The 26034-nt window shown below is 38.7% G+C and overlaps 1 protein-coding gene across 5 annotated transcripts in view; it reads left to right on the top strand.

Annotated features, from left to right (window-relative positions):
• The window catches only part of PLEKHH2 (pleckstrin homology, MyTH4 and FERM domain containing H2), a 124142-nt gene that overhangs the window by 36016 nt on the left and 62092 nt on the right, over positions 1 to 26034 (top strand). For 4 of the 5 annotated variants that reach the window (XR_007135137.1, XR_007135136.1, XM_047782174.1 and 1 more), the window contains exons 3-10: positions 408 to 470; positions 9595 to 9744; positions 11076 to 11159; positions 11762 to 11843; positions 17692 to 17877; positions 20531 to 21492; positions 23631 to 23706; positions 25450 to 25544. Coding sequence is in view for 3 of the 5 variants with exons in the window: in XM_047782174.1 (XP_047638130.1) it covers positions 408 to 470; positions 9595 to 9744; positions 11076 to 11159; positions 11762 to 11843; positions 17692 to 17877; positions 20531 to 21492; positions 23631 to 23706; positions 25450 to 25544 (1698 nt within the window). In the remaining 2 variants the exon portion in view is untranslated. The remainder of the gene's footprint in view (positions 1 to 407; positions 471 to 9594; positions 9745 to 11075; positions 11160 to 11761; positions 11844 to 17691; positions 17878 to 20530; positions 21493 to 23630; positions 23707 to 25449; positions 25545 to 26034) is intronic. The other variant, XM_047782175.1, reaches the window with a different exon arrangement.

Here is a 26034-nt window from a genome sequence, read left to right as displayed (position 1 = left end):
AATACAGGTTGAGTAATTTCTAACATAGAGCCCGATGAAGAAAATTGTGCTAATGAATACTCATGTAGTATATATTCCATTGTATTGACAGTCTCAAACCCTTGGTGTTTTGGTGGTTCAGTATTTTTTTTTTTTTTGGCTGCCCCCATGGCATGCAGAAATTCCTGGCCCAGGGATCAAACCTGCGCCACAGCAGCAACCAGAACCAAAGCAATGATATCTGCCAGATCCTTAACCTGCTGTGCCACCAGAGAACTCCTGTTTGATCAGTTTTTAAATATGCTCTGAAAGAGCCTTTTGTGTGCTAAGTTGTAGATATATCCATTGAAGTACTTTAAATGTTCTTAAAGAATTCCAAAAGGGAAGTATGAATTTTTTGATTTTTTGTATTTTCCCTCACTTTACAGATGCAGCAGCTTGAGAGACAAGTTATTGATGCTGAACGTCAAGCAGAAAAAGCTTTTCAACAGGTAGGGTATAATTTTAGTTAAAAAATTGTTTTCTGCCTCTACCAATGGAAACATTGTTTTGCCCCAAACAGTCTTGAAAATAGCCTTCAACTCTTCCCTTCATTTTATCATTTTGACTGTTCCTGAGCTGGATCCATAGTGAAAATGAAGAATCTAACTTTATTTTGCCTCTTAAGAAATTTTCAAAAGGACAAAAACCCTTCTATGAGGAAGTTTTTTCTTCTGAAAAAAATTAAAAATGACATTTATTGCTTAACCATAATGAAATTTTATGTATAAATATTTACATGGGGCAGCTTTATTTGTAGTAATAAAGAGTTGGGAATAATATAAATACCATATTATAGGAGAATGAATTATTGAACTGTATCAATTCCATGAATTATTAAACAACCATTAAAAATAATTGTTACAAAATATATACAAATACAGAAAAATACTTAGAGTTGTATTAGGAAAAATAAACAGATTTTTTACAGTTAACATGTTAATAGATATTAACTTAAAAGTTAAATAGGCTGTTAAGAAACACCTCGAAATTTAAAGAAGTTTGTAGAATTATGGGTGATTGTTTTTTTCTTCTGTATCTTCATACTTTCTAGTTTTTGGTTTGGCACTACTTTTATTAAAATAAATAGTGTTTTGATATGGCATTTAACTGTTTCTGGTCCTTGCCAAGAGTGGTTTGGATGAGCCCACCAGCCTTAAAGTTTATCTAAAGAGCCGAAATTGATAATTTCACATCTTATGAAAAGATTCCTGTCAGATGCATTCAAGAATTTCAGGGAGCTCCTGTTGTGGCACAGCGGAAACGAATCTGGCTAGTAACCATGAGGTTGTGGGTTCAATCCCTGGCCTCGCCTAGTAGGTTAAGGATCTAGCATTGCCATGAGCTGTGGTGTAGGTCCCAGACATGGCTCGGATCCCGAGTTGCTGTGGCTGTGGGGTAGGCTGGCAGCTGTATCTCCAATTTGACCCATCCTCTTGGAACCTCCATATGCTGTGGGTGCAGCCCTAAAAAGCAAAAAAAAAAAAAAGAAAAGAATTTCATAAGTGTTAAATACAAAATTATTTCTTCCAAGAACTATATGTTACATTTCTAATATTTGCTCTAAGTTTGTCATATTTCTCCCTTCAATTTGAGTACTACCAAATCTTGTTTTCACCTAAAAGATTTTATTTTACATAGTAGCTTTAGTGGCCAGACTAAATAAACCAAATTTAATTTAATCCTTAATTTTCTTAAGTATATTTGAAGATAAAAATCTTAAAACTTTGTTATGCAAAATGTCAACCACTCTAAGAGTAGACAAAATAGTGTAATGAACCCCCATCATCAACTTCAGCAATTAGTTGATTCAGGGCTAGTCTAAATGTCCACCCACTTTTCACCTCCCCACCCCTGCAATGGGTTATTTTGAAACAAATTCTAGACATCATATCAGTCCACCCATGAGTATTTCAGCAACTCATCTAAAAATGAAGACTTAAAAATCATAACTACGGCACCATGACTACATCAAAAAATAAACAATGATTCTTTAAGACCTCAAATGTAGTTTTTCTTTTCTTCTTCTCTCTCTCTCTCTCTCTTTTTTTTTTGGCTTAGGGCCGCACCCACATCATATGGAAGTTCCCAGGCTAGGGGTCAAATCAGAACTGCAGCCGCCAGCCTACACCACAGCCACAGCAACTCAGGATCCAAGCCTTGTGTGCAACCTACACCACAGTGCATGGCAACGCCACATCCTTAACCCACTGAGCGAGGCTGGGGATCAAACCTGCGTCCTCATGGATACCAGTCAGGTTCGTTACCACTGAGCTACCATGGAATTCCAAATGTAGCTTTTGATACAGATGTAGTAGTAATGATAAGGATGTATGCTGCCTTTTTTTTTTTTTTTTTTTGTATTTGATGTTCTTTAGATGATGGGACCAAATAGTAATCTCTTTACTTATATCTATAAAAACCCAATAATTGACAGAAAAGTCATGAAAGCTCACTTATATTCTAAAAGAAAGACTCTTGTGTTTATGTCACTCTCTGTCACTCTGTACCAAATATCTTTTTCTTTCGTTCTTTCTTTTTTTTTTTTTGTCTTTTTTTGCCATTTCTAGGGCTGCACTCACGGCATATGGAGGTTCCCAGGCTAGGGGTCTAATCGGAGCTCTTTGCTGCTGGCCTATGTCAGAGCCACAGCAACGCGGGATCTGAGCCGTGTCTGCAATGCCAGATCCTTAACCCACTGAGCAAGGCCAGGGATCAAGCCGAAACCTCATGGTTTCTAGTTGGATTCGTTAACCACTGAGCCATGAGAGGAACTCCCAAATGTCTTTTTCTGTGGTGGGCCCTGTACATAAGTCCTGTTCGGCCCCACCCCTTGCACGTGTTTGTCATTTTGTTGACCCCTCTGACTTTCACGTCTCCTTCCTTGTCTTTCCCTTTCCAGTGAAAGGATTTGGCCTTTCTTGGTGACATCTCTCTTTATCTCTGTACCCGCAGCTGTCTCCATACATCACTCTGCCTAGTCTCCCCCTCACTTTCCCTTCCCTTTCTCTCCTTTAACTGTTCATGTTATAGGAAAAAATTAAAGAAATTGAGGATGGTTTTGTTTTGCCTTTTCTTAAAACTCTAAGTTCATATATGCAGCAAATTTGTTTAGCTTTGAAAATTAACTAAGTATTTTTTTGTGATTTTTTTTTTTTTTATTTCCCCACCTCTGCCACACTGGCTCTTAAGGGAAAAAAGAAATCCCCATTACCAATTCAAGGGAAGCAGAGCATGGCCGTTTGTAGCCCTCAGAGCCCAACCACTGATCTTAATAAGTTAAACAAGAAGCGTTTCTTATTTGAAATTGTCCTTTGAGGATATCAGGTATAAGATTACTTAATTCTGTGTGCTACGTTTTTAAGCAAAAAAATAAAATGGCTGGTTCTTTTAGACATACTGCCTTTAGTCAACACTCCCCTCACCACTCCCCACCCCCCAAAAAGAGAAAATTGCAACTCTCCCAGAGTTTCTGTATAATTAAGTAAAAACTTAGGTATTTCTTTTTGTTACAATACCTTTTTGCTTTTCAGGGCCCCACACCTGTGGCATATGGAAGTTCCCAGGCTAGGGGTCCAACTGGAGCTGTAGCTGCTGGCCTACACCACAGCCATAGCAGTGCAGGATCTGAGCCATGTCTGTGACCTACACCACAGCTCATGGCGATGCCGGATCCTTAACCCAGTGTTCGAGGCCAGAAATCAAACCGACATCCTCAAAGATCCTAGTTGGATTCGTAACCCACTGAGCCACAACAGGAACTCCCTGTCACAACACTTTAAATTTATACGGTACCTATTTTATTATGTTTCAGAAGAATTTTTTCTTAAATGTTTCATAATGAATCTAAATGTTAAGAGGAAATATAGACAGCAGATGAATTCCAATACACTGATTATATTACCTTTTTTTTTTTTTGCCTTTGCAAGACTAAGTAAATGTTATTAACTTAGAGTAACTGAATCCTTTGCTATCTGTAACAGTTTCCATGGAACTATGGCTGATCTGCTGTTTATATTGCTTAAATTCAGCTTTTTCTTTGTCATTGAGCCATATCCAAAGACTTAAACTGTATTTATATTAACCCAGAAAGAATGTTTCACCATTAAAAGCAAGAGTCAGCTGAAACCAGGTCAACTCTACACTTTAGCTTTGTACGTTTTCCCTCATTTTTAATTAATGTGTGGGCATCACCTGCATAACCATTAAATAAGTTGCTTGTAAAAAAGAAAAATCACACATTATTCCAGAGAAATCTTGGCAGTTTTTATACTGAATGTTGTAGTACATATTCATTGTTGTTGTTCACAGATTTTGAAAGCAGTATGTGCAGTTTAAACCAGTACTACTTATTAGGACTCTTGTGAGGCAGAAAAGTCGCAAACTTTTCGGGAGGTACTGATACACAGGATTCCTTCATAAGTATCTGATTAATTATTTAATCCAACCTAATACACTAATTTATGCTAACCAAAGAAGGATAGATACTCTCCCCTGCAGAAGTTTGTCTTTTCATTCTGGTTTTTGGTTTTGTTTTTTGTTTTGTTTTGTTTTGTTTTTTTGGCCTGCAGCATGTGGATGTTCCCAGGCCAGGATGGAACCCATGCCACAGCAGCAGCCCGAGCCACTGCAGTGACAATGCCAGATCCTTAACCCACAGAGCCACAAGGGAACTCCTTCATTCTGTCCTTGGATCAGTCCCTTGCTTGTATTTAATTCAGACTTGGTAGGGGCTCCATTTAAATTTCCTTCCGACTGTTCTAATATGTGGGCTGATCTGCCATTCATAAAGTTGGTTCTTAATATTTAAGTCATTTTTGGTTTTTAATAAATGATCACTAAGTCAGCCTAACATCTAGGACTTTGTCATGATTTGTTTCATCACATGGAAACCTACTTTATCCCTCAATGTTCCTTTTCACCTTCAGTGAAACTGGCTCTGGCCTTACTGCATAAATTATGAAATGCCATTCCAAAATAACTGTTTTTAAAATATGACTAGATGATTAATTAATTTGCAATAAATTTTAAATAACTGGAAAATGTCTGGGATCCAAAATATTCAATAATCCCTTTCTTTAATATATTTTGGAATGATTAAGTATTTTTGTTATTCCATTGAAATGCTTATATAGAAATAGAACCTTTCAACCTCCACTCAAATATATATATATAGTCACATCTTAATTACTCGTACTGAGAGAGGGAGGGATGAGGTTAGAAATGGGAAGAAGGAAGTATTGCTATGGGTACTTACAATGGGGCCAATATTTGAATCTTTGCTTTCTCCAGTATAGACAGGAAAATGAAAAATAGCATTGCAAGTTGCATCTGGGTCCCCAAGACTACTCTCAGGTGCGATGATTCCCCAGAAGGACTCATGGAATCCTGAAAAGCTGTTATACTCATGGTTATGGTTTGTTACAGTGAAAGGATATGGATTAACATCAGCACAGGAGAAATGTGCATAGGACAGAGTCCAGGAGACACCAGATGGGAGCTTCCAGTTGTCTTGTCACAGTGCACTTGCACAGGGATGGGCCCAATTCTCCCTCAGTGATGTGCAACAGCACATGACATATTGCCAACCAGGGATATTCATCCGAGCCTAGGTGTCCAGGACTTTTATTGTGGGTAGGGTTAGGGTTGGTCTTGTAGACATGGAATGGATCTGTAACCCACCTTAGCTACTCAGTCTCCAACAGCTGCCCCCAGAGGTCGAACTGATACAATGTGGCCCATGACCCAGGTACATGAACAAAAAAGGCATTCAGTGTAAGTCACGTTGTTAGCATAAACTATCTGGTGTGGCCCAATAGATCAGATTTATAGACACAGTCTTATCAGGCAGAATATTCCAAGGGCTCAGAGATTATTTCCAAGGAAACAGTCAAGGGCAAGTTCTTTCTTTGGAATGTACAGCGTTTGAGCACCCCAAGTCTGCTGAATTAACCCTTTACTGCACAAAACTCCTAATCAACAGGACTTTGGGGAAATGGCTGAGGAGTGTGCTGAGAGGGGTAGATGCCTCTCCTGGAAGTAAAGGAGAAAAGTAGCTTGAAGGTACAAAGCATTCCTCACCAAAGGATATCCATGGATAGGTAATTGCAAGAATTTATTTAACAACTAATTTGAATTCATAGGTGTTTGTTATTGGCCAGTCTCCAAGTGGTTAAAATTTTTGTATGGTTCATGTTATGTGATTGGAAAAAGATCTGGCCAATTTTCTGTGTACTTATGGTAAGATTTTTTTTAAAGCTGCTTGGTTTTTCTTTAGGCCTCTTGGCTTTTCTGTAGCCCTCTTATTTATCCTAATGGCCAAGGAAGGCTGGTGAATCCTGTGGAACTTGGTCCTAACAAGGCCAGTTGGTAAGAGGGTTGCCTGTAACTACTTTGGGATCTCTCCGGCTAAGAGATTTTTGCCACTTTTGTCAATATTTTTCTTGCCCGGGAACATTGTTTATGTAAAAGAAACAGTCAAATGAAACAGTTGCACAAGGCAAAGATGCAGCCAAGGACCTCCCACTGTAGCCTGCATTCATACAATGAGAAAGCCTTTCAAATTGAATGTGTTTTTCATGGAAGAAGAGTACTCCCAAATCACAGTTTTTCAGGACTGTAGACCTTTTCTCAGCAATAGGACAATTTATGTAGCAGCCCAATGTCTGTAGAGTGACTTGCTCCAACTTAATAAAAGAAGACTGTAGATGTAGGTCTTGTAATATTTACTTTTCTTCATACTCAGTTAATTTTGTTTTTCTGGAGGTTTATGATCTATTACTCTCTCCCTGGAGGAGAACTACCATTCTACACTTGGTCTCTTCTTTGCTTGCTTCCTTAGCTACAGAATATGCTACATGGAACTGGCTAATCATCTTAAGACCAACCTTTGGTATTAACTGCCCAGCTTTCTGTCCTGCTCTGATTCTTTTTCATGATAGCGTCTATGATACAGGCCTTTGTCCTTGCAAACAAGGACAGAGGACCTCTTGTTTACTGCAGAAAGTCTGCTATATTGTTTATTTTTTCCCCTTTTGATTATGTCTGTGTCTCTTTTTTTTAATAATGATTTTTATTTTTTCCATTATGGCTGGTTTACAGTGTTCTGTCATTTTTCTACGGTACAGCAAGGTGACCCAGTCACACATACTTGTATACATTATTTTTTCTCACATTATCATGCTCCATCATAAGTGATCTCATTGCTTATCCATTCCAAAGGCAATAGTTTGCATCTATTAACCCCAATTCCCAATCCATTGCATTCCCTCCCCCTGGCAACTACAAGTCTGTTCTCCAAGTCCATGAATTTCTTTTCTATGGAAAGGTTCATTTGTGCCGTATATTAGATTCCAGATATAAGTGATATCATATAGTATTTGTCTTTCTCTTTCTGACTTACTTCACTTAGTATGAGAGTCTCTAGTTCCATCCATGTTGCTGCAAATGGCATTATTTTGTTCTTTTTTGCGGCTGAGTAGTATTCCATTGTGTATATACACCACATCTTCTTAATCCAATCATCTATTGGTGAACATTTAGGTTGTTTGCATGTCTTGGCTATTGTGAATAGTGCTGCAATGAGCATGTGGGTGCATGTGTCTTTTTCAAGGAAAGTTTTGTCTGGATATATGCCCAAGAGCGGGATTGCTAGGTCATATGGTAGTTCTAGTTCTTAGTTTTCTACAGTACCTCCATACTGTTTTCTATAGTGGTTGTACCAATTTACATTCCTACCAACAGTGCTGGAGGGCTATTATTATGATTAAAAATCTAAATCTTAAGGTAACTTAAAAATGTCATTTGGATAGTGGAATATACTTTTTCTCTTATTTTTGGGGGGTCTACTTTTATTTTCATAGTTTCCAGCCATGTGGGTGGTATTTAAATAGGACACTTTCGGCATTTGAGTTGAATTTACATTTACACAGTGAAGGAACAGATGAAACTTTGTATTCATGGTTAAAAAAAAACAAAACCAAACTGACGTTAACATCCTCCTTCTAGGAGCCTGCATTAGGCAAGTATTTTTGAGCTTTAAGTTCATTGCGATCTTTCAGAGGTGTTTTACTAGTTTAAAATTTTTCATCTAAACTGTCATATTTAATTTGTCAAGTGACTTTACATATTTTTCTTCTTTGCCCCCTATAATCTAAAATATTACCAAGGAGTTCCCATTGTGACTCAGTGGGTTAATAAACCTGACTAGAGTAAGTGAGGATGCGGGTTTAATCCCTGGCCTTGTTTAGTGGGTTGGGGATCCAGTATTGCCACAAGATGGAACATAGGTCACAAATGTGGCCAGGATACTGCATTTCTGTGGCTGTGGCATAGGCTGGCAGCTGCAACTCTGATTTGACCCCTAGCCTGGTAACTTCCAGATGCCATAGGGCTGCCATTAAAAAAAAAGGAGATAAAATATTACTAAAATTACATTCTTATCTATTTGGAGTATAGAGAATAAAAACCTTAATATTATGTACAGTGCCCAGTGCTTTATTTTCTCCCTTACTGTCATTAACATTTCAGATATCCCTTCAAAGATTTCATATGCCCAATGTGTTTTGCAGAAGATCCAAGTGGAGCCCATGTATCTTAGATATTAAAATTGAGACACCACAATCCCTAGCCAGAGTGGTCTCTTTTATCTTGCTTTAGTTTTCTCATTACCCTTATTGCCTTCTGTAGCATATTGTGTGATTTTTATGTTTTTATTATATTTGTGATCTCTCTTACCCACAAGAGTGTGATTTCAATGCAGATAGAAGTTTGGGGGTCTGTTTTATTCACTGATATCTTCCTAGGACACAGAATAGCCATGGCACTTGGCAGGTGTTCATTAAATACTTCTTAAAGTATTGAATTAATAAACCCTCGAAGAATGTTCTCTCCTACCTATATCTTGACTGTCATACTTTTTTTCTTTTTGGCTGCACCTGCAGCATATAAAAGTTCCTGAGTCAGAGATTGAACCTGAACCACAATAGCGACCCCAGCCACTGTGGTGACAATGCTGGATCCTTAATCCGCCACTCCACAAAGGAACTCCTGTCATCTTTTTTACTTTCCATGATTTTCTCACAGGGGCTTTACAGTTCTTTTGTTTTTTGTTTTTTTGTTGTTGTTGTGTATATGTGTATCTTTTTCATCTAAATTCCTTTTTCCCCCAAATGTGTTTTTATACTAGATCATCCAGAATCTTATGTCACTACTCACCTTTACTTGATATTCTTACTTTGTTTAAATATGAAAAAATGAGGACTGGAAACCTTCCAATTCTAAGCTGATATGAAATTCTTTGCATATTATCATTTCTCTAGTTAACATATACTTTTCTTTACATGATAGCAATGTTCTAAGAATCTTTTCTGTTCCCTCATGTGCCTCAGAGATGATACCACTTGGCAAAATAGTCTTCAGACTTTATAATTTTTAAATACATTAAAACTTGCTATTCAGTATTTTTTATGATGATAACTTCTAGGTATCTATTTAAGGTTAAAGTAAAATTCTGAATTTAAGACTATGATAAGTTAAGTATGTGCATAATTTTAATATTTTGTCCTCGGCATTTAGGTACAAGTTATGGAAGAGAAATTAAAAGCAGCTAATATTCAAACCAGTGAATCAGAGACGAGATTGTACAAAAAGTGTCAAGATCTGGAAACCCTGCTACAGGAAAAAGATGACATCATTCAAAACTTGGAACTGCAACTTGAGGAGCAGGTTAGGAAGAATTTGATCATCAAATAGTTCTAAATATGTGCATTCATTTATGCATAATCACAAAGATAAAAAAGAGAAAGTTGAAATTTCTACATTTTGGTCAGAAATCTTAGTTGGCTAATCCATAGGATTGCATCACACATATTGGTGAAAGCTGTAAGTTAAAATGACATTCACTTTAAGTCTGGAGTGATTTCAAGGCAACATCTGCCACCTTTTGGGTATAACAATACTCCTTAAATTGAAAACACTTGGTTATCAGCAGACATTTATGTCTGTAAAAATGTTTCAAACAAATCTTTGCCTTAGATTGTCAGGGTGTTGGAAATGTTTATGGAATGTCATATTTTAAATATGTGCTTGACACTAATCCTTCTGCTTAGAAATGTATGCACTGTTTCTAAACCACTTTGTTGAGATCAAGTATAGTATTTTTTTAATTTTAGGAAAATATTGCATTTTTTAGGGTTATTTACTTAAATGATTGCTTAGCATCAGTTAAATATGACCACTATAAAATTGCTAAATGTTTAATCATTTGTTTTCATTTCCTGGGGGTCAGTGTTCCTTTAGATCAGTGGCTTTCAGCCCCCACCCAACTAGGATTTGTATGATAGTCGCATTCTCAGAAGTTTTGTGACCATAACCAGATTTAAAAGTTGGTAGATGTGAGTGAGTTTCTCAATCTTTATTATTTATGAATCTTTTAAAACTAGAACTTGAAGAGTTCCCATCATGGCTCAGCGGTTAACAAACTTGACTAGGATCAATGAGGACGTGGGTTCGATCCCTGGCCTCCCTCAATGGGTTAAACATCCGACGTTGCTGTGGCTGTGGTGTAGGCCAGCAGCTGTAGCTCTGACTCGACCCCTTAGCCTGGGAACTTCCATATGCTGTGGGTGTGGCCCTAAGAAGACAAAAATAAACAAATAAACAAATAAATAAAACTAGCAATTGAGGGGAAAACAAGTCGTACCTCAGAGGAGATTCTGATTCTCTTCTCCCTAACCTGGTTGACTTCTATACTGCTGTTCTAAAGCCTAGACCGTTTCTAGAAATACTTGATTTTGTTGATAGATTCAGTGGATTGATTTCAGTATATGATCTTTCAGAGAAAGAGAATAGAGATGTTAAGACTAGAAATATTGGGATATGCCTTTATGATTGTATCTGCTGGACAGCCATTCTCATTTTTCCCTCTGTTTGGTCATTTGAAGGTAGACATCTTAACTTGGAAACAGGTTTTAAGTGGACTTGCCTTTATCTCTATGATGTAGCATTTCCAGACCAGTGAGCTTATGTTTGAACTAAACAAACTGCTATTATTTCAGAAACAAATAAGGATTCAAGAAGCTAAAATAATAGAAGAGAAAGCAGCTAAGATCAAAGAATGGGTAACAGTTAAGTTGAATGAGGTATTTATTGAGTTATTTGTCTTTTCTTTACCTTTTACTTCTTTTGAATAGATAAGTCATCAGAATGTCTGAATGAAGCAAAACCCTCAGTTGGTGGTGCTGCTGGCTTTTGGTAAACAGGAGACAGGCAGCTTTCTCTGTAATGGCCAGTGTATTTCTAAAAATAAGAATATTGATAGACTCGTGGTAATCAGTGTTAAGTAGCCTCATTTTTTACTTTAGTTCTAATTAGTTAATTTTAAATAATTAGAGAATATATGTGTCAGTCTCATAAAACTAATGTATTCAGTATCTGAGAAGTAGACATTATTTGGCTTATATGGTAGATTAAATGCTGAAATAATTTGGTTAAAAATAATTTTACAGTGGGAAAGACATAGGGGGTGATAAACACTGAAAACTTTTCGTTCAGGAAAAAGTAAGTATTAAAGCCGTAATTATCTACATTGATAATCTGTGCTGATAAATTCGGCAGGCATTTACTTTTTTTGTATTTTACTTACATTTAATTAGATATTAAAATTTTCTAAATATTATAATTTACTAGTACATTTTAGAAATGTTATCCCCTGTATTAAAAGAAAACCATTATGCTCTTTAAGCTGGAATTGGAGAATCAGAATCTTCGTTTGATCAACCAAAACCAAACCGAAGAGATAAGAACAATGCAGTCAAAACTACAAGGTATGAGCACTTTGACTAAGCTAGCCTGGTTGGGTTTATTTGCCTGTATAGAATATTACTGCTGTGCACTTGAAATTGGCTATCACAGCTAATGAACTGAATTTTTGCATTTTACTTAATTTGAATTGATTTAAATTTAGATAGCCACATATCCAATGTTAGCACAGCTACAGTAGTGAATAACAGTTGAGTGAGGTATTTATTGAGTTATAACACAAAGGAGGTAATACTAATTTGCATGTTTAATTTCAAGTATGTTTATTTTAAAAAAATCAGTCGGTTGTTTTCTATTTTCACTTTATAACATCGTGATCAACAATTCTTCCAACCTGAATGTTTTTGAGCAGAATTTTATAATGTAATAAACCTTTTGCATTTTCTAATGCTTAGGGCTACTTTCTTTCTTTTCAACTTTAAAGCCTAAGGATGGATGGTAGCGTTAAAAGATAGAGATTCACTAAATATCCTATTATTGTGATAGCCACTCAAGTGCACATTGAGCTGAAGAGGAGGTGAGTCAGCAGGGTGTATGTATAGCCCATGCTTGTTAGACCCATGGCCTTTTAGAGTGCTTTTCAAACTTTTATTTAGCAACTGAACTCTTTTTAAAACAATTTTTTTTTCAGTCCTGTAGAATCTCAAGAGATAAAATAGGTAAAAACTGTATTGTGTGGTACATCTAGAGTGCTGCAGACTTGTCTTGATTTCAGAGACAGCAGTAGGGGATGGCTTGGAGTGACATCTTAATTCTCTGCTCAGGAATTGAACCTGGGCACCCTGGATGAAAACCAGGAATCCTAGCCACTAGAGGCTGAAAGCAGAATTGCCCTGATTCTTGCCCCCTGTTGAAAGCAAGAATGTTTCAAGGAGGCAAAGACAGGGATAAAGTTCCTTGTTAGAAACACAGTACAGCATGCGGGAGAGCACACAATTAGTCTATTTGTCTAAGGCAAAAGCAATGTAGTAATACACACCTAAAGGAGTGAGGGTGCGAGGATCCCCCTGAATGATGAGTGGGCAAGAGAGGTGACTTAAATCACTTCTATAGGACAATTCTTCCAGTTCTTTATCTTCCTTTGTCCAATTATCTTGTTTTATCTTTCACACCTGACCAGACCCAGGGCCCTCCCCCGATCTGCATGTGCATCTTTTGGTCAAGATGAATTCCAAAGGAACGCATGGTGGGAAGGTTATCCAGACTTATTGTGGCCTGGCACCCCCTCCCTTTCTGACCCAGAGGGGTCTCTCTCTGTGCATGCGTAGTTGGGATCTCCCTGACCCTGAGGATGGGGAGCATGTGACCTCTTGGTCTTTTGACCCCTCTTTTGATCCTGTCATTACCATTGTTTAGTAAGTTCACAGAAGACAAGTACTGGTTATTTGCCTTGGGCCTGTTGTTATTTCTATCTTGAAGTATAGATAGAGGGCTGGTTGTAAATGTCCCCGGCCCCCACCTCCCCCGGAACCCACCTATTTCCTGCCTCTGGAGGTATAAATAAGAGGCTAGTTGTACCTATCTCCTGCCTCAAGAAGTGTAAATAAGAGGCTAGTTGCAAATGTCTATCCTGGAGCCCATCTACCTCCTGCCTCAGCCTCACTCATGCCTCTTCTTGCATTTCTTGCATCCTGTGTGATATTTCCACACAGCCCTGGGATTTCATAGAATACATTGGAAAAATCCTGGTATGGTAGCATGAACTTGGGCTTTGAAGTCATCTTTAATGCCCTACAATTTGATTGCTGTGTTTTATCTCCAGCAGTTTTTTGTGTTGTTTTTTTTAACGTCAGTATAATGGTGATTGTAATGTCTTCTTGGTTTCATGGGGGTTCTTGATTATAGGACATGTGAAAGCATTGTGTTTACTGCATGTTAATACTTATTGCTGTCATTTTGTAAAGGGAAAAACCTCCTGTTTTCCTTCTCTTAATATTTCTAGCATGAGGTGGGTTTTTTCCACACCACCGAATTCCCCAATTCTCAGCAGATGCTGGCTGGGTGTCCTACAAATTTAACTCAGTTCTGACATTATCTACTTGGATGGCACCAGATTTCTCAGCCCCATAAAACTATCCACCCCCATCCTGAGCACGTGCACATACACACACACACACACTTCACAAACCTTCGTAAGTACAGGGTATCCAGCAGCTTGTAAATCTAGGTTCCCAAGATCTCTTCCTCAGGTTCAGTAATTTGCTAGAGAGGCTCACAGGACTCAGACGGACAGTTCACTCCCTGGATTACTGGTTTATTACAAAGGATCTCATGTTGCTGTGGCTGTGATAAGGCTGGCAGCTGCAGCTCCGATTCAGTCCCTAGCCTGGGAACTTCCATATACCCTGGATGTGGCCCAAAAAAATAAGTAAAATGTCTTAGTTTCAGGTGTACAACAAAATGAATCACTTGTACATATACATATATCCATTCTCTTTCAGATTCTTTTCCCATGTAGGCTATTACAAAATATTGAGTAGAGTTCCCTATGCTATATAGTAGGTCCTTATTAGTTATCTATTTTATATAGAGTGGGGGAATTCCATATTAAAGTTTTAGGTTCTTTATGATGTTCATCCTCTTTGAACCAGATTGGATATACTAAGCCCATTCACAAAATGCTGTTATTTTTCCTGATATTCTTTTTCTTTCTTTCTTTCTTTCTTTTTTTTTTTTTTTGGTGTCTTTTGTCTTTTAGGGCCACACCTGAAGCAGCATATGGAGGTTCCCAGGCTAGGGGTCTAATCGGAGCTGCAGCCACCGGCTTATGCCAGAGCCACAGCAATGCCAGATCTGAGCCATGTCCACAACCTGAGCCACAGCTCACGGCAACGCTGGATCCTTAACCTACTGAACGAGGCCAGAGATGGAACCTGCAACCTCATGGTTCCTAGTTGGATTCATTTCTGCTGCTCCAAGACAGGAACTCCATATTTTTCCTGATATTATTAACTTGCAATTCCAGTCTTAACTGACAGCCTTTTAGGTCTTAAAGACTAAGGATTTTTTTTTTTTTGTCCTTTTGCCATTTCTTGGGCCGCTCCCGCGACATATGGAGGTTCCCAGGCTAGGGGTCGAATCGGAGCTGTAGCCGCCGGCCTACGCCAGAGCCACAGCAACGCAGGATCCAAGCCGCGTCTGCAACCTACACAACAGCTCACGGCAACGCCGGATCGTTAACCCACTGAGCAAGGGCAGGGACCGAACCCGCAACCTCATGGTTCCTAGTCGCATTCGTTAACCACTGCGCCACGACGGGGAACTCCAGGATTATTGATCCTTGGAACCTAGGCTTTACTGGAGAATAGATGTGATGGATATAGATATAACATAGTACTTCAAAAAAATATATGTATAGTAGTTCCCTGGTAGCCAATGGATTAAGTATCCAGCATTGTCACTGCTATGGCTCCTGTCACTGCTATAGCACAGATTCGGCCGTGGGTGTAGCAAAAATAAAAAACAAAATGTGTGTGTGTGTGTGTGTGATTATTAAAGTATCATGAATTAGCTCTGTGAGTAATGATCAGCATGAAAATATTAAAGGATACATCTGAAGGAATACACTATAAAATTCAATTAATTTTATTATATTTATAGTTGTACAACCATCATCACAACCTAATTTTACAACATTCCCATCCCAAACCCCCAGTGCATCCCTGTCCCCCCAGCCTGTCTCATTTGGAAACCGTAAGTTTTTCAAAGTCTGAGTCAGTTTCTTTTATGCAAATAAGTTCATAGTATCCTTTTTTTTTTTTTTTCGATTCCACATATAAGTGATAGCATATGATGTTTTTGTCTCACCATCTAACTTTATTTAGCATGATAATTCCAGGTCCATCCATGTTGCTGCAAGTGCCATTATTTCACTCCCTTTTATGGCTGAGTAATATTCCATTGTGTATATGTACCACATCTTTATCCACTCCTCTGATGGACATTCAGGTTGCTTCCATGTCTTGGCTATTGTATATAGTGCTGCAGTGAACAATGGGATACATGTATCTTTTCAAGTCATGGTTTTCTCTGGGTGGATGCCCTGGAGTGGGATTGCTGGATGATATGGTAATTCTATTTTAGTTTTTTGAGGAATCTTCATACTGTTCTCCATAGTAGTTGCACCAGTTTGCATTCCCACCAATGGTGTAAGCGGGTTCCCTTTTCTCTACACCTTTTCTAGCATTTACTATTCGTAGATTTCTTGTTGATGGCCATTTCTGGCTGGTGTAAGGTGGTACCTCATGGTAGTTTTGATTTGCATTTCTCTAATAATTAGTGATGTTGAACATCTTTTCATGTGTTTTTTGGGCATCTGTATGTCTTCTTTGGAGAAGAGTCTATTTAGATCTTCTGCCCATTTTTTTATGGGGTTGTTTGTTTGTTTTTTGGTATTGAGCTGCAGGAGGTATTTATATATTTTGGAGATTAATCCCTTGTCAGTCGCTTCATCTGCAAATATTCTCTCCCATTTTGTGGGTTTTCTTTTGTTTTCTTTAGGATTTCCTTTGCTGTGCAAAAACTTTCCAGTTTAATTAGGCCCCATCTGTTTATTTTTGTTTTTATTGTCATTACTCTAGGAAGTGGATCTGAGAAGATATTGCTGTGGTTTATGTCAGAGAGTGTTTGGCCTATGTTTTCCTCTAAGAGTTTTATATTTTCCAGTCTTATATTTAGGTCTTTAATCCATTTTGTGGTTATTTTTGTGTATGGTGTAAAGGTGTTTTTTTTCTATATTCAATTGTCAGTTGCTACTTAACTCTTTGGTCTTTTCCCAGAATTAAGAAGTTAATTTCTTTGGAAACTTTTCTAACCATCACTGGGATCTCCAGGGTTTTGATCTTACAAGCAGCAATATTCCAAGTCCTGGAAGATAAATTAAACCTCTGATTAGGTGCTTGAGTAATGACTCTCCTAGCTATCTAAATTCTCTTATCTAGAAACTGGTGCCCTGCCCCCCCCCTTTTTTTTTCTCTAAGGAAGTGATTAAGAGATCCGTATTGTGGTCACCAGAGACCAAGCCCCTTCATCTGCTTTCTTTTTAGAAGCATACTGAAAACTAAAATAAGCAAAAGTTGTTCCAGTGATCATGTGATATTTGCCCCAGTGATTATCTAAATTTTCCTGGATTATCTTGGCGAACAAGACATCAGTCTCTTTATCCTCACTATTAGTAGTATTACCGAACAATCAAATTTTACTAATACTTAATTGGTACTTGCCAGTACTTAATTGGTAAGTACCAGATTTTGCAAGAAGCTGTAAACTCTCTAGTTGTTTATAATCTGGATTTTTGTTTGTTGTGTGCCTTTTTGTTTGCTTGAGAACTAATTACTTTTAAAGGGATTAGATACTTTCCTTTTTATAGTTAGAAAATATTTTGTACATTCAGAATATATAAACAGGAGTTCCCATGGTGGTTCAGCAGGTTAAGGACGCAGTGTTGCCTCTGTGAGGATACAGGTTCAATCCCTGGCCTCACTCAGTGGGTTAAGGATCTAGTGTTGCTGCAATCTGCAGGGCAGGTCGCAGATGGGGCTCAGATCTGGTGTTGCCATGGCTGTGGCATAAGCCTCAGTTGTGGCTCCAATTCGACCCCTAACCCAGGAACTTTCATATACCACAGGTGTGGCTGTGAAAAAAAATTATGAAAAAATATATGCAAACAGATTTTAAACATTGGTGTGTGCTGCTGGACATTAAGGGTTCCATGTTACTATACATAAAAAAAGATGAAATTCAGGCTTTTTTCTGGTATAAGGAGTGATCTGTCCATGTTTTTATATGCTTTGGTTCTGTTTTACAAGCTGTTACTAAAAATTTGGATCTTGATTTTGATTAATGACCTTGCAGAAGTTCAAGGGAAGAAGTCCTCCACCGTCTCAATACCAAAGCTTTCAGAAGGCCAGCGCCTGAGCAGTTTGACTTTTGGATGTTTTTTATCCCGAGCAAGGAGTCCTCCTCAAGTTGTAAAATCTGAGGAAATGAGCAAGATATCATCTAAAGAACCTGAGTTCTCCGAAGGAAAAGACGTAGAAGGTATTTATGGACTAAAGGAATTTAATACTTGGACATTTTTTTGAATACTTTGACTTTTTTAAAAGGAAAAATCATTTGCTAAGATTAATGCAAATACAGCTTCACTTTCCTTGACAACTTGATGTTTTATGAGGCTATTTTCAAAGAGAAATACAGCATTTAACTTTGTGTATCTGATTTTCTTGTGTATTTTTTGAGACTCTTTGCCAGGGATGCTTAGGAAAAATTGTTTTTCTTCCCTTGATACTTTTTTCTGCCTTAGGTAGCAGTAGTATTTAAAATTAAAACATGTATTTGCAGTCATACATACTTGTTTAACTAACTGAGTTGCAAAGAAGAAGTTTCAGAGTTCAGATAAGAAGTATGAACTTTCTGGACTTCCCATTGTGGCTCAGTGGTAACGAACCTGACTAGTATCCATGAGGACACAGGTTCAATCCCTGGCCTCACTCGGTGGGTTGGAGATCTGGTGTTGCCATGAGCTGTGGTGTAGGTCTCAGGTGCAGCTCAGATTTGGCATTGCTGTGACTGTGGCTGTGGCTGGCAGTTGCAGCTCCAATTTGACCCCTAGCCTGGGATCTTCCATATGCCACGGATGCAGCCCTAAAAAAACAAAAAGAAAACAAACAAACAAAAAGAAGTATGAACTTACTATTCTTTATTTAAAATATAAAAAAATTATCTAATTTTCATTCTGTAATTAAATATGACAGCAAACTTATAAAGAAAAAGAACACAGAGGACAATTTAGTAACTATTTTGATTTTCCTTTATTGCCTCAGAGAGGAAAATATTTGTCCACATGTTTAAACTCTGGACCTATCTTTTAGTCTTAAAAGCCCCTCTAAATTGTGCTTTATTAAGTGGCTGCTGGCTTTACCACTACTGGGATGCCTTTTCCCAAATATTTTAGAGAGACTTGAATTTGCATCCTCAGTGTTTTCAATTCCTGCTTCCTTCCTCCAAAGGAGAAAAATTATAGGCCTAAAAGCTGTCTCTGTGCTTGGTTATGAAATTCTGAAAACTACATAATGTTTTTGCATTCAGAATGCTCCTTTGGTACTTGCTTTGATGCCCTTACACGAATGTTTTTCTTTTTTGAGAAGTCATTTATTTTTGTCCCCACTTTCTAACAGTCAGTTGGGCACAGCTCTGTAGAGCTGAGGTTGCCTGTACTACAGCTGTTGCTCATTTGCAAATTTAACAAACTATCTGATACCAAACTGTAGACTTTATTTGTTCATCCTCTGTTTCCTTAATTACGCAGGTCCTATCTGTGTTTTCATATTTTCAAAGTATCTTATGTTCTCTTCCATCTAAATTTTTAGTTCACTGGTTATGAAGTCAATTTTGTCTGTCCTGTTACTTATAAACAAAAATGAGTCATATCTAAAAATGTTTCTTTTAATTTTGTTTTTTACGGCCACACCTATGGCATATTGAAGTTACTGGACCAGGGACTAAATGTGAGCCACAGCTGTAACCTACACCTCAGCTGCAGCAACATTGGATCCTTTAACCCATTGCACCGGGGATCAAACCCTTAGCAACTTGAGCTGCTGAAGCTGGATTCTTAACCCAATGCTCCATAGTGGGAATGCCTAAAAACATTTTTAAAGACTGTTATTATAAGGACACATTTTGTAGCTATGATTAAACCAGAAGTAGAGTGAAGCTTTCCTCTGTGTGTGTATTCTTCATGGTTTTGCGTATTTCATATATTGAAGCTTGGGAACAGAGTTTTTTTTTAAATTATAGCTTTATATTTATTATGCCTAAATGTACTTATGATTATTTTGCAGTTTAGCAAAAAGAGGGTGGGTTATGATTTTCTTTACTTCTGAAATAGAATTAATCATGTTAATTTTTTTTTAGTGGCTCATTTATTTGTTAGTCAGAGTCGATCTATTTCTCATTTTGCTTCTTATATTATCTCTCCCTAGACTATCGCCAGGTTTTTTCCCAACATATTTCTTTGTAAAAAGAAGTTTCATTTTGATACTATTCTATTGAAGTATTAGGGCCCCATGTTTTATAGAAAACTTACAGTTTTCAAGCTAAAAACTTTTAACTGTCAAACGTAAAAAAGACAGACAGGGAGTTCCCGTCGTGGCTCAGTGGTTAACGAATCCGACTAGGAACCATGAGGTTGCGGGTTCGGTCCCTGCCCTTGCTCAGTGGGTTAACGATCTGGCGTTGCCGTGAGCTGTGGTGTAGGTTGCAGACGCGGCTCGGATCCTGCGTTGCTGTGGCTCTGGCGTAGGCCGGTGGCTGCAGCTCCGATTGGACCCCTAGCCTGGGAACCTCCATATGCAGCGGGAGCGGCCCAAGAAATAGCAACAACAACAACAACAAAAGACAAAAAAGACAAAAAAAAAAGACAGACAAAAGGCTAATGTAAATTAACTCGATTCATATGAAAATTCCAGTTTGTCAGTGTAGTTACATAAAACTAAATATAAAGATTGTATGATTAAAGGCAACATGCCAAGAGTTCCCACTCTGGTGCAGCGGGTTAAGGATCTGGTGTTGCCACAGTTGTGGTGTGGGTCATAGCTGCGGCTTGGATTCAATCCCTGGCCTGGGAACTTAGAAATGCTGGGTGCAGCCCCCCCAAAAGGGCAACATGCCGATATAATGTATGCTTTTCCAGAAATGGAAATTCCAGAAAAGTCTATTGACAACCAAATTCAAGAAAACAACCGAGGTCAGAGAACATTGCATCAAACTCCTTGTGTCTCAGAGCAGAATCGGAAAACAAGGACAAGCTTTGTGATGGACGGTGGCATATCCCAGAATTCTGGGGCTCCCGGGAGTGACTGGAGTTCCGATGAGGATGACGGAAGCAAAGGAGGATCCAAGTCCAGGTACACGTCCACCCTTTCCAGCCACACATCAGAGGAAGGGGTCCAGTGTAGCAGGATGGGCAGTGAGACGTATCTGACAGCCTCTGATGACAGCAGTTCTATATTTGAAGAGGAGACTTTTGGCTTAAAGAGACCAGAACACAAGAAGCTGTATTCTTGGCAACAGGAGGCACAGTGGAAAGCTCAGAATTGTCCCCTTGGAAAGGGAAATTCTGAATCAAGTAGAAAAGAGCTCGATAGTTCCTCAGACGAACTGAATAAAAAGTTTCAGTCTCAGAGACTGGATTATTCATCTTCATCGAGTGAAGCCAACACCCCAAGCCCCATTCTGACCCCAGCGTTGAGTCCAAAGCATCCTAACTCACTCCCCGGAAGAGGCACACAGCTAGTGCCTTCCTCAAACCTGCCACCCCCCAAATTAAGGATTCCTAATGTTTTCAGCATAAGTGTAGCACTGGCCAAAAGACATCTAAGCCAACCACAGTTAAGTTCCGACAGGATGTTTGGTACAAACCGAAATGCTATAAGCATGATACGACCACTGAGACCTCAGGAAACAGATCTTGATCTAGTTGATGGTGACAGTACAGAAGTTTTAGAGAATATGGACACGAGTTGTGATGATGGGTTATTTTCCTACGACTCCCTGGAATCCCCGTGTTCAGATGACCCCGAAACCTGCGACTCGGTAAAGAAGGCGGCCTGTGGCAAACCTCCGACTCCGCCCCTGCACCGGTTTCCCTCTTGGGTAGGTTATACTGCTGTGCACAGCGCATGCACACTTGTTTTTTTTTTCTCAGCACTCATCGTCAGGTTTTACTTTACTTCTTTTTCTGTTGCTTTTCAAATCCAGCTTTGTTCTGACAAGCCCCAGTTTTTAGAATTCCATTTCCCCTTCTCTTTCCTCCTGCGTTCTGAGCCAATGGAGAAATAAGACAAGGATCAAGACAAACAGGAGATCGGAATGTTACCTTTATTACAGATAAAACGGATTTTAGAAAATTGGGCAAATGAGCCAGTTGCACACCAGGGAAGGAGCTGCATTTATTTATTTATTTATTTATATTTTTTGTCTTTTCTAGGGCCGCACCTGCGGCATATGGAGGTTCCTAGGCTAGGGGTCTAATCAGAGCTGTAGCCGCCAGCCTACACCACAGCCACAGCAACACAGGATCCGAGTCACATCTGTGACCTACACCACAGCTCACAGCAATGCCGGATCCTTAACCCAATGAGCAAGGCCAGGGATCAAACCTGCAACCTCATGGTTCCTAGTCGGATTCGTTAACCACTGAGCCATGACGGGAACTCTAAGGGGAGCTGAATTTATTCACCTGGTTCCAGGTAGTGCTGGACTGACCACCACAGGCCTCCTTCAGTGAGGCCCAGCGTCTCTAAAGCCTACAAATGGTTGTTTCCTGCACACGGCTCCTTCTCAAGAGGAAGGAAAGAGGAAGGTGCTGGGCTTTGCATCTCCCGTTTCTCCTTCTAGGCTTACCAGTCACATTAAGCCACTCCTCCTTCTTGGCCAGGAGGAGAACGGTTGGAGAGAGATCAGGAGACTGCAGTTTTTAGGAGTTCCTAAGAACTCCCTGCTGTCTGCAGTGACCAAGTGCTTCTCTCCTTCACTCTCTCATGGCTTCTGCGTGCCTCACTTCCTGCCTTATTTTTACTTTCTACTTTCTGTTCTGTCTACTCTGTCTCCCTATGAGCATCTTATCATCACACTCTCAGAGAAACTGCATCTGTTTGATCCAATCAGCCACTCTTCAATCTTGAATGATTAGAGGTGTCATGCCCTCTATCTCAAAGGCCACTGACGAGCCTTGTCCTGAAGAGGACTGCCTCAACTACCTGCTGTGTCCTAATCGAGACCACTGTCCAGGTTAGGTGTGTTCAGGAGCCGGTGATCTATGTATTAGGAACAACCTGGAGCCCCGTTTCTCACAGGAAGCAGGGTGATAGCCTTTCAGGACCCATTTCAGAAACCTCAGAAGAAGAGAAAGCAAAATAACCTATTTTTGGAACAAGATCCTATAAATTCCATTGCAGTTCTCAAATTCATGTATTATTTGACCTCAGGTATTTCTTCTACCTTATTAAAATGTATATTGAAATGTATATTAATGCTTCTCTACATGCGCTTTCTGACTTCAAGATTTTACTTTTTTTCTTTAACCATATTATTTCCTTTTTTTTTTGTCTTTTGTCTTTTTAGGGCCACATCTGCAGCATATGAAGGTTCCCAGCCTAGGGGTCGAATTGGAGCTGTAGCTGCCAGGCTATGCCACAGCCACAGCAATGTGGGATCTGAGCCACATCTGCAACCTACACCACAGCTCATGGCAATGCCAGATCCTTAACCCACTGAGCGAGGCCAGGGATCAATCTCGAGTCCTCATGGATGCTAGTCGGGTTCGTTAACCACTGAGCCACGACGGGAACTCCTAACCATATTCTAAAGTGGTGGAATATTAAAGATAATATCTGTGTGTAGTCAATGATAATGAATGGTTTCTGGCTTCATGTTACAGCCATTCAGGGTTTTCCCTTTTTTTTCCCCTTTAATCATGTTCTAAAACGGTGGAATATTGATGGTGGGATTTATGAATAGTCAGTGATTGTGACTAAGCTTTCTCTTACTTTTTTCCTATCTCTTCAAAAGAACTTAAAATACCAAGCAAAAATTTGGGAACAAAGATAATAGATGGAAAAAATTTCTGCAGTGCTATTCAGAGTGGCATGTTTTAGTTGGCACTGATGACAGTTTTATAATAATGCTGTGCTCTGGTGACTATTAAATGAGGAACTAATGAAAAACAGGTGTACTGAAAGTAATCATTCTTTTGCTTCAAATATTCAGTTTCAATCTCTCTTTTATATTAGGAAAGCAGAATTTATGCTGTAGCCAAATCAGGCATTCGAATGTCTGAGGCCTTCAATATGGAGAATGTTAATAAAAGTAAGTATATATGCAAATAAGTATATGCCAATAATTTTGCATGCTATGTATCATGGATGAACTTTGAGGACGTTATGCTAAGTGAAATAAGTAATCACAAAAGACAAATACTATACGAGTCTCCTTCTAGGAGGGGGTCTAAAAGTAGTCAAATTCATAGAAACAGGAAGAAGAGTTGTAGTTTCTGGGGGCTCAGGGAGTAGGGGGAAGGAAGCACATACTTAAAGGCATAGAGTTTCAGATTTGCAGGATAAAAAAGTTTTGGAGATCTGATTCTCAACAGTGTGAATATACGTAACACTAACTGAACTGTGTACTTAAAAATGGCTAAGATTGTAAATTTTATGTGTTTTTTGCTACGATAAAACATGGGTTTTTTGAAAGCGATTTTTATATTACCATGTCACTAACCAAGAACTTCCTAAATGCCTGAAGTCATTGGAATAAATACAATTTTATGAAACTTCGGAAAATGCTTTCTGAGGTTGCTGATCTACATTTTGAAATTGTACTTCATGTCACTCAGTACAGGGGCACGTAGATATTCAGCTCTCATGTAGCAAGTACCTCATGTTTTCACCTAAAAGAGGCAAAGGCTAAGAAACTGTGGCATTTCAGCTGTTTAAAATTGTAAAAATATTGAAATCTGTATCTTCTTTTTCCAAAGTTTAAAACACATTCCTTCTTCCTTTCTTCAAAAAATTGTCATGGAAACAGTGCATGTTCATTAGGAAAAATTAAACCAGACAACAGAGAACTGACTGGAATAGAAAAAGAAACTTTTCTGTGGTTTCTTCTACACCCACCCTCCCCACCCCGTCCTACCTCTAATCAATATCATAGAGGTAACCATTGATGTTCTACTCCTTTTCAGTTATCTTCGGTTCTTGCCACTGATAATGGTTTAAAAGAGATGATGTTTTAACACCACGTCGCTAACAGGGTTATGAGTAAGCAGAGAATATCCTCATAGGATACTGATCACTGAGTCATTCAGCAGGTGTTTGTCTTCATTTCTGCTCAGCCTGAGGTGGATGGAGATGCCAACGAAATGAGAGTTAAGATCCTTACTGTCAAAGCGCTTACAGTCTAGTTGGGGAACTGGCACACCTGAAGACATAATGAACCATATAAGACAGTACATAGTTAAAGCTGTAAATGCCACCTTTCTTTCTTTCTCTCTCTTTCTTTCTCTCTTTCTTTCTCTCTTTCTTTCTCTCTTTCTTTCTCTCTCTCTCTCTTTCTCTCTTTCTTTCTCTCTCTCTCTCTTTCTCTCTTTCTTTCTTTCTTTCTTTCTTTCTTTCTTACTTTCTTTCTTTCTTTCTTTCTTTCTTACTTTCTTTCTTTATCTTTCTAGGGCCTCACCCATGGCACATGAGGTTCCCAGGCTAGGGGTCGAATCAGAGCTGTAGCCTCTGGTCTACGCCACAGTCACAGCAATGAGGGAGCCGAGCTACATCTGCGACCTACACCACAGCTCACAGCAACACCAGATCCTTAACCCACTGAGCGAGGCCAGGGATCAAACCTGCATCCTCAGGGATGCTAGTCAGATTTGTTTCCACTGAGCCATGATGGGAACTCCATAAATGCCATATTTCTTAAAGTAGACTGTGTAATGAATACCATGTTGTGTCAAACCCGTTTCTCTTTAACTGGAAATTTTGCTAATTCACCTTCATAAGAAACAGAGCTATGTGTTAGAAAGTTTTTTAAAAAACTTTTTTTTGTTTTCTGTTTCAGATTCTGTTACAATGCTTTCCTATACCACATCAGGACTTTATACATCTCTAATATACAAGAATATGACAACCCCAGTGTATACAACTTTGAAGGGGGTAACTCATTATTATTACTGTTAAACATGCGGTTCTCTTCATGATGGAGCAAGAAAACTGATTGTTTAAGCTCTGATTCTGCTCTTGACATTTTATACAGCCTGTCCCTCCAAAGGGCATTTTAGAAGGTCACACTAACATATTATTATTTTTTTCACGTTAACATATTATTAAAAGAGAATAAATGGAAAGATCTAGAAAATATATTTATTCTTTTTTATTTATCAGAGTATTAGAGGTCTGATATGTTCCATTTTTATTATGCTACAGGTGGTTTTCCACCCCATCCATAGCAGTTAATTGTTTAAAGGAAATACTATTAATGATGCAATGAAAACTCCTAATTTAGAAACATCTTTGTATCACTGCCATCTTTGTTTCCCCACCCTTATGTGACGTACCTAATTAAGTAAGCATTATCAGCAAAACAAACAAACAAAAAAAGTATCATCAGGTATTAACAGCCTTATGTTCTTTTCTGATTGACACA

This window comes from Phacochoerus africanus, chromosome 5 (assembly GCF_016906955.1).
Source record: "Phacochoerus africanus isolate WHEZ1 chromosome 5, ROS_Pafr_v1, whole genome shotgun sequence".
NCBI classification, from domain to species: Eukaryota; Metazoa; Chordata; class Mammalia; order Artiodactyla; family Suidae; genus Phacochoerus; species Phacochoerus africanus.
The sequence above is the reverse complement of the archived record's forward strand: the minus strand, read 5'-3'. Positions and strand labels throughout refer to the sequence as shown.